Here is a 14,255-nt window from a genome sequence, read left to right as displayed (position 1 = left end):
TCTGACCTTCCACAATACAGTTTTAATGCAGCCTCAGAGAGCTCTAAACCTCCATCCCAGCCCAGGAAGAAGACTCTTATCTAGACAAACCATCGCTCATTTTCTTAGAAAAATAAAAATCGTATACTTTTTAACCACAAAAGCTCGTCTAGCGCTAGCTCTGAATGTCACACGTGACGTACAGACCCAGTGTTTACTAGTGTGGAGAAGGAGGACCACTCCGAAGTTGTTGCATGTGAAATGACACAAAGTTATAAATATATGTCTTTGTGTGAGTTTTTTGTGTAAAATGGTCCGTTCGTGTGAGTGTGTGTGTGTGTGTGTGTGTGTGGGTGTGTGTGTACCCTGGACGTGGAAATCGGTTTAAACCTAACGTGACTGCTCACAAAGTTCCTTTAAAAAATCCTGAGTGATTGAAGCTGTGGTCACTCGCTCTGCACCTCGCATTCTCTTTGTAAACACTGGGTCTGTAGCTCCGCCTACGTCACGTGTGACCTTCCAACATGATCACGTAATACATAGAGTCACGGACTTGCATCCCAGAGATAGCGCTAGATGAGCCTTTGTGGTTGAAAAGTATACAATTTATTATTTTTCTAAGTAAATGACCGATGGTTTATCTAGATAAAACCCTTCTTCCTGGGCTGGGATAGAGGTTTAGAGCTCTCTGAAGCTGCACTTAAACTGCATTGTGGATGGTCAAACTCGAAGTCCACTATATGGAGAAACATCATTTCTTTACGACTGAAGAAAGAAAGACATGAACATCTTGGATGACACGGGGGTGAGGACATTATCTGTAGATTTTTGTTCTGGAAGTGAAATTCCCCTTTAAATAAAAGCAGGATGTCCACAAGATGTCCATAAGATTTCAGTTTGTTTATTATTTCGTCCCCGAGATGACACCGGAGTCCCCTCCCTGTGTTACCATAGGAAAACCTTCGCTCATCCATAAATGATCGGACGTAATGAAATCGACTACGGTTTTTAATTCGAATCCGTCGGAGAAAACGCTCACTTATTTAACATCATTCTGCATGAAACATTCGCACACAAATGAGCACCCGGCCAGAAGGGTTTAAAACAGCCGAGCGTAATAGCAGGGTTCTATTTCAAGTCCTCGTGAAAGTTTATTTCCAAGACTAATATAATCAGTGTGTATAATCAGCGTCGCCTGATTGCACAGGTTTCACGCCCCGCATGGGCTATTTTATAAAATCACATTAAGCTGGGAAGAAAATGACCTCAGGCAGGTAGATATCATCGGGCGGCGTTCCACTCAGAGCTGATTTCAACTGGATTTTAATTAGGAATTAAACAGCCGTATTCAATCGGACAGCCGGACAACAGCCGATTTTTTTTCTTTTTTTCAGAGGCATTGAAATGTTCCTCGCACCCAAAACACCTCGTCCAATCTACAGCGGACTCCATAATGAGCTTAGAACCCAGATCAGACGTGTGTTAGGGGGGAGAAGGGAAGACCTGCAACAATCAGGAGCAATGTGAGGCTCCTGAATGCAGTGTGGAGTTTAGGGCGGAGCTGCACCTGGTGGGCGGAGTAATGTTGAAGTTATTCCACATTAACTTGGAATGAGGAGTATGTCCCAGTTCTCTGTATTCAGTAAACACATTGTTATCCCATAATGCATCGGGGCTGTCAGTGCTGTAGGTATTATCATGATGTCGTAGGTCACATGACAATAACAACATGGTGGATGAAGAGTAGTATGTCTGGATTGTATTCATGATTATATAAGTACTGTATCGATGGCTAGCAGCACTGAATCAAATGCAGTAGGTACTGAATCGAATGCAGTAGGTACTGAATCGAAAACGGTATGAACAGAATCAAATGCAGTCAGAATTGAATTGAATGCAGTACATACTGAATCAAATGCATTAGGTACTAAATCAAATTGAATCGAATGCAGTAGGTGCTGAATCAAATGCAGTAGGTACTGAATCAAATGCTGTAGGTACTGAATCAAATGCAGTAGGTACTGAATCGAATGCGGTAGGCACTAAATTGAATGCAGTATGAACAGAATCAAAGGCAGTCAGTATTGAATTGAATGCAGTAGCTACAGAATCAAATGCACTACATACTGAATCAAATGCAGTAGATACTGAATCAAATGCAGAAGATACAGAATCAAATGTAGAAGATACAGAATCAAATGCATAAGGTACAGAATCAAATGCAGCACATACTGAATCAAATGCAGAAGGTACTGAATCAAATGCACTACATACTGAATCAAATCCACAAGGAACAGAATCAAATGCAGCACATACTGAATCAAATGCACTACATACTGAATCAAATGAAGAAGATACTGAATCAAATGCAGAAGCTACTGAATCAAATGCAGAAGATACAGAATCAAATGCACTACATACTGAATCAAATGCAGAAGGCACAGAATCAAATGTAGCACATACTGAATCAAATGCAGTACATACTGAATCAAATGCAGAAGGTACTGAATCAAACGCAGAAGCTACTGAATCAAATACACAACATATTGAATCAAATACACTACATACTGAATCAAATGCAGTAAATACTGAATCGAATGCAGAAGCTACTGAATCAAATGCACTACATATTGAATCAAATGCACTACATACTGAATCAAATGCAGAAGCTACTGAATCAAATGCACTACATACTGAATCAAATGCAGTAGGTTCTAAATCAAATACAGCAGGAACCGGTCACTTATAAAGGTCACTTATAGAGGTCTTCACCATGGTAGACACTTATAGAAGGTGATCTTTAGAAGGTGATCTGAAAAGCAAAATATACTTTTATAGTTTCTTCATAGTGTTGTTTTATACTTGGGGCTCACACATGAGTTGCTATAGAGTCTAAACAGGATCAGTGTTTAGAGGGAGAATATAAACAAGCCTCTCCAGGTCACCTTCTCCATCTCAAGGTCATCATCATAAACCTTTGTTACTCCTCCTCTGTGAACGTGTGCCAATTTTATTTGAAGTGTTCCGTCGCCGCTTTAGACGGGGAGGCATTGGGTCTAGTAAACCTGGGTCTGGTTAAAGTTCCTTACGTGCTGGGAATAAATCCTGATCTGGTTGAAGCTTCAGCGTAGGGCTTCTCCGAGTCATATCTCAAAAACACAATCCCAGCTCATGCAACCTAAATCCATCAGGGATAATCTCGCCGAGGAGGATCACTGCCATGATCCACCACATCCTCCAAGAATTGTGGCACCAACACCCCCACCCCCGCCCCCACGCACACACACACACACACGATTTTTTGCACCATCAAAATAATGTACTTGCTATAATAACTACTAAGCTAATAGAAAGATCTAATAGAAAGAGTTAAAATACTGATCAGTGAGAGGCTTTAATACATTTTATGATGTGATTTTTTGTTATTCTATCTATCTATCTATCTATCTATCTATCTATCTATCTATCTATCTATCTATCTATCTATCTATCTATCTATCTATCCAGCACAGTGCCCTCTGGCTTGACTCATTTATTTAAACTCATCAGTTGACCCCTGAGGGTCAACCTCCTCGAGAGTTCATGACCTTGCGATCACTAGGCCACTGAGCTTCCACTCCCTGTTCAACATTTTTCAGAGAAGTATTTTGTGCTTTTTCTCCCACGAGAGCCATTAAAATATCAGCACAGTGTGTGTTCCTGAGTCTGCAGGGACGTTATACATGCTCACACACTTTGGATCATGCCAGAACTTGTTATTCTGGAGTTCTAGAGATTTACACACAACGCAACACCACACCAGCTGTACGTAACTTCGGGACTCGAGGTCAGAAATGTTTCATTATAGTCATATATTTCAATATATTCATATATTTCAATCTACGCAAGCTCTGCGTTCCTCCTAATAGATGTGCTGATTGACAGTCCTGAGAACCGTCTATTATTAACTCAGAGCTTGCAGTCGGTACTGAATCAAGTTCAGAAGCTACTGAGTCAAATTCAAAAGCTACCAAATCAAATGATACTGATACTGAATCGAATGCAGAAGGTACTGAATCAAATTGAAGAGCCACTGAGTCAAATGTGGTAGATACCAATTTAAATGCTGTAGCTACTGAATCAAATGCGGAAGGTACTGAGTCATATTCAGTAGCTGCTGAGTCAAATTTAGACGCTACCAAATCAAATGACACTGATACTGAATCGAATGCACTACATACTGAATCAAATGCAGAAGCTACTGAATCAAATGCAGAAGCTACAGAATCAAATGCAGTTGATACTGAATCAAATGCAGTACATACAGAATTCAGTGCAGAAGGTACTGAGTTGAATGCAGAAGGTACTGCATCAAATGCAGTAGGTACTGAATTGAACAGAATCAAATGCCGTAGCATTTGCAAATGCAAATGCAGAATGCAAATGCAAAAGCAAATGCAGAAGCTACCAAATCAAATGATACTGATACTCAATCAAATGCAGAAGATACTGAATCAAATTAAAAAGCTACTGAGTCAAGTAGCTACCAAATCAAATGATACTGAATCAATTGCAGTAGGTACTGAATCGACTGCAATAGATACTGAAACAAATTCAGAAGCTACTGAGTCAAATGTAGTAGCGACCAAATCAAATGCAGTTGATACTGAATCGAATGCAGTTGATACTGAATCGAATGCAATAGATACTGAATCAAATTAAAAAGATACTGATTCAAATGAAGTAACTTCCAAATTAAATGCTGTAGCTACTGAATCAAATGCTGTAGGTACTGAATCAAATTAAGAAAGTACTGAGTCAAATGCAGAAGCTACCAAATCAAATGATACTGATACTGAATCAAATGCAGAAGATACTGAATCAAATTAAAAAGATACTGAGTAAAAATGTAGTAAGTACTGAATCAAATGTATTTACTATAACATTTACTATAGATAATTACTGATGTCTTCTGTTATCTGGACATCAGGTTAAAGCTCATCTATTTTTCTGAAACATCCTGTCAGAGTATTCGGAACTGGATGCAATGAAAACATGCTACAGACAAACCGCCACGTCCCAAAGGATGGTTTTAAGTAGGACACGATTTGTCAAGCTTAAGACACGGTGGCTGCTCCGTTTGTTTGAGTAATCCCACATGAGACGAGAGATTCTGGCTTCGTGATCTGTCACGGCGCTAATTCCGGGCCGCACCCTTCTACCCTGCAGAGCTAACGCTAATTCCAGGATCACGCTTCTGAAAATTCATTACATGGCCAGATTGGAAGCGTGACAAACTCTTGGAGCGGATCAGCCTGTGATGAACAGATCATCCTCGTGCAGCTGCCAAGGCACGGAACATCCGCGACATGCTAGCATGTTCACCTGCCGCTCTACACACACACACACACACACACTGATATGATGTTCTCTCACTTTCACACACTCCTACACAAGCTGCACACATCCTGTGCGAGAGTTCCTCTCTCTCTCTCTCTCTTTCTCTCTCTCTCTCTCACACTCACACACACACACCTCACACAACTTTACTTTAAACAACTTAGCATTTTTTCAAGGACGATAGCGGCGAAAAATATTCCCCGATTTCTGTAATTAGCTTCCCTAAATTCTGTAACTAGCTGGTCAGGTAAAACCTTGTCCAAGATCGAAAGGCTTCTCCTGAGAATCAGAATGATCCCTGGATGACCTTTAAGACCTCGCTAAACATTAGCAAACAGTCGCTGGGCTTCCCCCCTCAGCCGCACATGCGCGTGAAACGTTATACGGACGTGTTTACCGCTCAGGAAAAACAACAAGCAGAGTATTTAATCTGCGCACTGCTGCACTATAAGAAATATAATCATTGATGATTGCATGCTCGTGTGTGTTTGAGAGCGAGTAGAGCCGTCTCGCCTGCTAACCAAACCGCTACCTGTTGCCTGGCAACCTGGAGGGTGGACTCTTTAGTGTGTGACATGTGTTGGGGAAAATGTAGTGCAAAGATTTGGAAAGAAAGAAACAAAGGCAAGCTGGGTTTAAATTTCAGCAGCCGATCAGTCTCGCTGTGTCAGTATCACTGGGTCGGTTTCACTTCATCACCCTACAGCTCCATCATTCACTATCAGTCTGTATCTCTCTCTCTCTCTCTCTCTCTCTCAGTGTCTCGCTCCATCACTACCAGGTGCTCAATCCTGAAACGCAGACATGCAGATAAGTGCAAGATGGAGGGAAGGAGGGAGGGAGGGAGGGAGGAGTGGACTGTGGGGTGGGTAGGAAAAAAATGAGACAAGAGAAGAAGAAAAGGAGTGAAACATGAGGTGAGGACAGGACAAGAAAAGAGAGAGGTGGACAGATCTTAATCAGGAAGGTCAAAGAAAGCGGTTAGAGAGGATTGGAGGAACCGAGACGGAAGAAAGAAGAGGTGAGGAAGAGAAAGGAAGAAAAGGAGGAGTCATGAGGAGAGAGAGAGATGGAGGTTTGTGTGGAGGACAAACGAAGGAGGTATGTACAGTCATCAATTTTGCCAGAAAGGAGGAGAAGTAAGGAGAGGAGGAGACAACATGGATGAAAAAGGAGAGACGTGATAAAAAAGAGATGAGAGGAGAGTAAAGTAGAGAAGGAGGGAAGGAGAGAAAAGGGAGGGGAGGAAAGGAGAGGAGAGGAGAAGAGAGGGGAGGAGGAGTCAATGAGATAGGACAGGAGATGGAAGTATGGGAGAAGAGAAGAGAAGAGAAGAGAAGAGAGAAAGAAGGAAAGAAAAAAGTGAACATATGTATAAGGGAGCCATAAATAAAATGATAGGTGGATGAGATTTGGGTGGAAGAGAAGAGGAGAAGAGGGGGATGAAGGAAAGAGAGGACTAGATTGTGAGAGAAATAAAGGAATTCTGAGGGGAGGATGAAAGGAAAAGGGAAGGTTCTGGTGAGAAGAAAGAGGAAGGAAGACTGGCATCTGTCTCACCTTCGGCTGTGGCTCGGCCACCTCCACCACCTGGTTGCGGTTCATCAGGCCTTTGACGAGCGCCTCCACCTGGGCGTTATACTTCATGAAGAGCACGTAGGCGGCGTAGGCCAACAGCAGGGCCATGCTCTCCCAGCAGCTGATGGTGTTGTCCAGGAAAAAGACGATGAGCATGATCAGGTCGAGGATGTAGAAGGAGACGTCGCGGAACAGCGGCCACCATGTCAGGTTGAGGATCTCGCGCGAGAACACGGCGCACATGCCGATCACGAACAGGATGTTGAAGACGGCCGAGCCCACGATCGTCCCGATGCCCACGTTGCTGTGCGAGATGAACACGCCGATAACGGAGGTGAAGAGCTCGGGGGCGGAGCCTCCGGCCGCCATGAAGGTGGCTCCGGCTACGTCGTCTGATATGGCCAGCTTCTCGGTGATGACCGTGAGCGCGGGCACGAAGAACTCGTCACACACGATGGCCAAGGCGATGAACATGTACAGCATGCCGAGCATGTGCAGGATGACTGCACCCTGGCGCCGCTGTTCCAGCGTGAACAAGTCCTCAGGATACTCGCCTTGATGCCCTGATTCGATGGTGTTATTAACCGAGAGGAGAGTCCGGTGAGGAGCAGGGCCATGATGCTCCTCTAGCTGGGAGGTGGAGCTCCACGAGGAGGAGAAGAAGAAGGCACCGAGGGTGGAGAAGGAGACAGAGCTTATTGCCAAGATCCCGAGGAGGAGTGCGATCACCCGAGCTGGACGAAGCTTCCTCCGGACGACGTGGCGACCCATGATGCAACACTCGGCTAGTACGGCTTAGCACACACGATACATGCCGCTGCTGTGCGGGAAATCCAGATGACCTTTAGCACTCCAGTGGCTTCCTCATAGTAGCCTGGAAATGACAACAAAAGAAAGAAGGAAAGAAAAAAAAGGGTTAAAGTCAACAGGTTCTACTTATGCGGAAACAAGCTCTCTTAATGGGTTCTGCACAGCAAAAAACTAGAGTTCTAGATGTTTTTCAGGAAAGGTGAGGCTACAAACAGCAAGCTTGTCATGTCTCTGGTTAAAGGTGTTGGTGGTGAACCCTCAGCTGTCAGGGAGGCAAATTGCAATCTGTATTTTTCTTTTTCTTGGTCATCTTCTTCTTCTTTCTTATCCATTATCAGTAAGGGGTCAGAACTACAATAGTTCCCAGGAACACGCAGTTCCTACCAAGAAACTAACAATGATCACACTCGTTACAGACACTGGCAATCCTCCAAGTGTGAGGAAGCAAGTAAGAAGAAACCAGAGAACCAGGAGGAAACCTACATGGATACTGGGAGAAAATGTGACAGTAACCCGAGCTGGAACCCAATATACCACTGCTGAACACTTTAGCTAGATCGTTATAGTTAGTTACAAGAAAACAGGAAAGGGATTAGCTGGTCTGCTTCAGCTGGGGACACGACAGAGAGAGAGAGAGAAAGAGAGAGACTGCCTGCACAGACCCATGGGAAAGTCCTAGAGCTCTGCCTGGCTCTTGTGCTCAGCTGTGTACGTACGCTCAAGGTCACCATGAAACCATGCAATGTCAAAACTGCCTCTGAAAACGTTCCCCTCAGATTTATCACTCAGCATCGTTCCTGATCCTCTCGAGCTATCTGTCTGTGATGACGAGGTCAGTGAAAGCGTTAACGGGCTGGAGGACAGGTGCAGGTCCGGGGTGAAGGAGCAGCACGACAGCTCCTCCACGTTACTGTAGAAACGGCTGAGGACCGGCTGATTCGCATTAGCTGCTGATAACTGCTCTGAAGCAGTGCCAGTTGGAATCAGCAGACACATTTCACCCAGATCAGCCTGAGAGGGAGTGCATGAAAGACATTTCTTTAAATAAATAAATAAATAAATAATTGGACTGTTAATGGATGAATTGAGCTCAGTGACACATGCGGTCTAAAATCATTTAACAGTTCAAGACGTGTGTGTGTGTGTGTGTGTAAAAGCTCAATCGACACATTCTAACACCACACACACACACCGCTGTGTGTGCTGTGTTTCTATGCAGGACTCGGTGCTCGCAGCAACCTCGACGTGATATCAGCTTGAGGAATAACACCGGGGCGTCTCTCAAGGTGCCTTTACCTTTTAACCAGCCGGATCACTGACAACAGCAGCTGCTGCAAATTTATCAACTTTTTAATAAGAAACTAGAGAAAATAGTCATGTGAACTAGTTAATGATCCCATGCCAGTATATATCCTATTATATAATGAATAAATAAATAAATAGAATAAAATTATTATTATTATTATTATTATTATTATTATTAAATGTATTAATTTATTAATTTTTTCCATTTATAATAAATATAAAAATAAAAATAGTTAATATTATAATTATTATTGTTATATATCTAAAATATATAAATTAACTATTAAATATATACTGAATATTGTTACTGAATAAATATATATTGAATATAAATGGCACAATATTAAATAATAATAATAATAATAATAATAATAATAATAATGTGGTAGATGCCTTTTACAAGCTGGCAAATATCATAAAAACAATAAAAACAAAAAAAAATAAAAACATAAAATTTAAATATAAAAAACAATTTATATTTAAAAAAAAAAAAAAAATATATATATATATATATATATATATTCTTTTTAATATATATATTAATGTTAAGAATAATAATAAGATAAAGAAGTGCTAATTAATATTTCCATTCTAGTAAAAAAAAAAATCTCATAATATTTTAAATAGATACATGGAAAAAAATTAAAACCTTAAAGTGCGACGTATTTAACAATGAAAAGGAGAATCAAAAAATGTAATCTGTGTTTAAAACATTTTAATATTTTACAATTGCAATCCTTTTTAATATCTCATTATTTATATGTGAAATATGTGCAAAGCAAAATATTAAAAGTTTAGTTTTTGACTCTCCTATATTGGATTTTTTGTCTTAGTAAAATATGTAAATAAAATAAAAATAAATAAATGAATAAAAATAGCTAACAAAAATATTTAACCCCTCTACAGTGAGTCCCTTTAAAGAGACAATGTCCTTCCTTTAGTTTATTTAACAAGCATCTCACGCAAATAAATAAAAAGAAAAGAAAGAAAGAAAGAAAGAAAGAAAGAAAGAAAGAAAGAAAGAAAGAAAGAAAGAAAGAAAGAAAATAAACAGATAAATAAAAAATAAATAAAAATAAATAAATAAAAATTAAATTAAATAAATGAATAAATAAAAAGGAAAATAAATAAATAAAGAAAAAGAAAATAAAGAAAAAGAAAATAAATAAATAAACACAAATGCACACAGAAATTTTCACAGCACTCCGATGTGCAGCTTTAATGAATACGATTTATTTTATTTTTATTGTAATTTCCAGTCGTCTCTTTTAGCGTAAACAGAGCTGGATGTGTGACAGAGCTGCTTTATAATGGGATTAGAGGAAAGCTTTTTCACCTTAAACCCACTAAACCCATGCAGCGTAGCTTCAGCTGTGTCACATGAAGCCTTGGCTGAGGATGTGTACATTTACACACTGCAGGACACGGGACACTGCTTCAGACGAGTGTCACATACATACGCACATATATGAGCTGTGTGTGTGTGTGTGTGGTTGTTGTTGTTATTGTTGTGGCTGCTTTCGCATGCAGCACGTATGAGGTGAAAGGAGCATCTCTCAAGCAGGGTTTAAAAAACAACCTCCAGCACAATTTACACTGAGATCCAAGATGCAACATAACATTCAGTGCACACACACACACACACGTGAATATCAGGCTATGACACGGCAAACTAAGCATGACATGAGCATCCGTCTCGACAATAAGCAGCAGAGTTCAATAGAATCAAGAAGAAAAAATCCATGAATGAAACATGCATTAGTTATTAAAGATGAGCAGAAATGAACAGGACTGTACTCACATGCATGGACAGGAAAGCCGGCAACAGCAGGTTGTGAGCTCTCTCTCTCTCTCTCTCTCTCTCTCTCTCTCTCTTTCTTTCGCTCGGTCTCTCTGTGTGATGCTGATGCTGATGCTGCTGATGATGGTGATGGTGATGATGCTGTCTGGGGGTGGAGCCAGTTCCTCCTTTCCTGACCTGATACCTCTGTGTTGCCAGATCTACGTGTTTTGGATATAATATAAAGCCATCTCAGAAAAAAGAGATGAGTCGTTGTGCCTTGACTGTGTATACGTTGCAAGATCCTTTATATCATTAATTATTTTAATGTAAAAAAAAAAGCAAAAAAAAAGCAGAAATAGGTCAAAACTCATCGCTGTTACATATTTATGTCTCATTTATAAACATTTATGACAGTATACTCTATCATCTATTAGAGAAACATCTATTAGAATCTCCTTGTATACTATATACTATATTTCCAAAAGTTTTGGGACACCCCTCCATAATCAGGTGTTGAACACCTTTGATATGAATTAGAGCGGAGACTGGGAGCCAGACCTTCTCGTCCAACATCAGTGCCTGACCTCACAAATGCGCTTCTAGAGTAATGGTCAAAAATTTCCATAAACACACTCCTAAACCTTGTGGAAAGCCTTCCCAGAAGAGTCGAAGCTGTTATAGCTGTAAAGCTCGGGACAACTCCATATTACATTCATGTGCATGTAAAGGTAGATGTCCCAAAACTTTTCACAGTCTCCGCTCTAATTCATCCCAAAGGTGTTCTATGGGGTTGAGGTCAGGACTCTGTGCAGGCCAGTCAAGTTCCTCCACACCAAACTCACTCATCCATGTCTTTATGGACCTTGCTTTGGTCACTGGTGTACAGTCATGTTGGAACAGGAAGGGGTCATCCCCAAACTGTTCCCACAAAGAGCATGAAATTGTCCAAAATGTCTTGGTATGAAACTGAAGCATTAAGAGTTCCTTTCACTGGAACTAAGGGGCCGAGTCCAACCCCTGAAAAACAACACCTGAACTCAATGATCTGGAGGCGTGTCCCAATACTTGCCAATATAGTGCCAATATAGTGTAGAAACTTGATTTCTTGACTATTTATTTGTTTGTTTTCCTTAATCATCTTTATTTGTATTTGTTGTACATATGCATAAAATTGATTTTATCATATATTTATATACATTATTTAAACTCATGTACATAGCGCTGGATTAATATTTTAAAACGTTTCGGAAAAAAATCTATACATAGCCTAAATAAATTATGCTTTTTTTTTTATTCATGTGTTGAATATATTTATTTGCATATATTCCTAGAACGTTATATAAACATTCATTAGGTGCATGTAAATTAATGTATAATGACGATGAGGTTTTAGAATCTCGGTATTTTTATATATAGAGAGAGATATTTTGAGGTTTGTGGGTTGTTTATCTTGATCTGGCAACCCTGAGTTTTTTTTACTTCAATAACCGAAACGCCATTCTGTTTTCAGCTCATTTTTCGTCATTATTCCTGTATAGAAACGATATTGTTTTTAAAAACCACGTTTCTTAAGCAAAACACAAACTTTATCACTAATAAAATAAAGTGTGTTTGTTATTTTTAATGTACCGCTTACAAGCGTTGCCTTGGCGACACCCGTGACAACGGCGGCGAGTTGCCACACGCGCGCGCGATTCACTTTAGGGATTCGATTCTTTTGAAAACAAACTGAGGCGACTTTGATTCATTTGATTCGGTCTTTTAAAACATAACAAACACTGCTTGGTCTTTTATTTTTATTTACTTTTTTTTTAAACATAAAAACAGTACTTACGTTTACAATCCACTACACTGGGGGAAAATGACAAATAACAGTTCTTGGAAACCATTTTCACTTCACTGACTCCAGATGATTCATCTGAACTATTTCATGTAAATAATACATTTCTTCACCACAAAGATTCCATTCCCCTTGACAGAACTAAAGTAAATAGTGTTCTGTTGATGCAGAAAGATAAACAATCAATTTCTGTTGAAGGTCAGGGTCTCTTCAAGACCCATTTTCTTCTCAAAGATATCAATTTTAACTTTGTGAGTAGCTAGCGAATAAACTGACGAGTTTAGCCAGGTGTGTTAGAGCAGGTAAACACCTACATCACCTATTCTTCCTCTTCTGAAAGGAACAGTGATTGGTAATACTTGATCTTTTCATACAGGTAATCGAGTTATCAAACACTAGGAATGCAAATATCAAATCTCAGGAATGCATAGAACTCTTAACAACACACACACACACACACACTCTTCAGTGACTGACACCATCAGAAGCAAACATCCTTCAACACACACTCCGGTTAGCAGTCTGAATAATGGACAGATTCACAGGTCAGGATTTTTTTTTTTAGTGCTGTAGCATTTTCTAGTCCATCAGCATTAAATTACTCATCTGTTTCTGCTTGCCTTTTTTGGTGTGTGTGTGTGTGTGTGTGTGATGATGATGTTGATTGAGTCAGTAACATCGTCAAACTGTTCACGTCTGGGCATAATAAATGTGTGTGTGTGTGTGTGTGTGAGTTTGTGCATGCTCTCAGTATTTTTACAATGAATAAAGCACACACTGTTGGTAAGTGTGTGTGTGTGACAACACATCTATTGCCCCTGTGGGCTAAATCCTGCTTTTGTGTTCTCACAGTTCAGTAGTTGGTAAGCAATGCGGCGATGGCTGAGTGTGCAGTGCGTCATGGCTCATTCTGGTGAAACACATGAGCCAGGTCCACATATACACAAAACACCCAACAGAGACACTCACAAACCCCACAAAACCAAACAGGATGTCGCTAACAGCTTCCTAATCCGAGGTCTGATTCAACTTTTACACACCATTTATTTTTACGCTAAAAACACAAAGCCGAACAAAGTCCACGGAACTTTCCAGCCTTTCTGTAGCACTCAGCTGAAACATCACTGAAGATGCTGGACAGTTAAGATAATAAATCATTCTGGGTTTTTGTGTGGGATTTCACACGCTCTCTAAACCCACACATAAGCTACAATAATCAAAAACAAACCAGATAACCACAAGCAACCCACAAATATCTACAAACAGGAAACGACACCCAATAAAACCCCACACAATGTGTGAACTGAAAGGCAAACACAATGTAAAACCATATCATAGCTGCACAAACTAAAGAACTAACATTACACTAACACAACACCTATGAAACACCACTAACTATTTTCTTTAAAGATGTTACAGATTTATCCAGAACATATGAATCAACATACAGTACAAACGATATAAAATAGATGTTCTTTATTTAAACTGCTCATATGGAACCAAAATATAAAGCACAGAGGCGTGTGAGGAACATATGAGCGTGTTCCTCAAACCAGAAGGATTATAGTGACATCTGTAGGC

The 14,255-nt window shown here is 40.1% G+C and overlaps 1 protein-coding gene across 10 annotated transcripts in view; it reads right to left on the bottom strand.

Moving 5' to 3' along the window:
* LOC131349177 (sodium/potassium/calcium exchanger 2-like) overlaps positions 1–10,995 on the bottom strand; it is a 65,689-nt gene extending 54,694 nt beyond the window's left edge. For all 10 annotated transcript variants that reach the window (XR_009204046.1, XR_009204045.1, XM_058384610.1 and 7 more), the window contains exons 1-2: positions 10,853–10,995; positions 6,919–7,810 (exon numbers count right to left, since the gene is read on the bottom strand). Coding sequence is in view for 8 of the 10 variants with exons in the window: in XM_058384610.1 (XP_058240593.1) it covers positions 6,919–7,707 (789 nt within the window). In the remaining 2 variants the exon portion in view is untranslated. The remainder of the gene's footprint in view (positions 1–6,918; positions 7,811–10,852) is intronic.
* Positions 10,996–14,255: the final 3,260 nt, after the last annotated feature.

The sequence above is a fragment of the Hemibagrus wyckioides genome, linkage group LG29 (assembly GCF_019097595.1).
Source record: "Hemibagrus wyckioides isolate EC202008001 linkage group LG29, SWU_Hwy_1.0, whole genome shotgun sequence".
Taxonomy (NCBI): domain Eukaryota; kingdom Metazoa; phylum Chordata; class Actinopteri; order Siluriformes; family Bagridae; genus Hemibagrus; species Hemibagrus wyckioides.
Note: the sequence above shows the minus strand (reverse complement) of the source record. Positions and strands in the feature narration are given on the sequence as shown.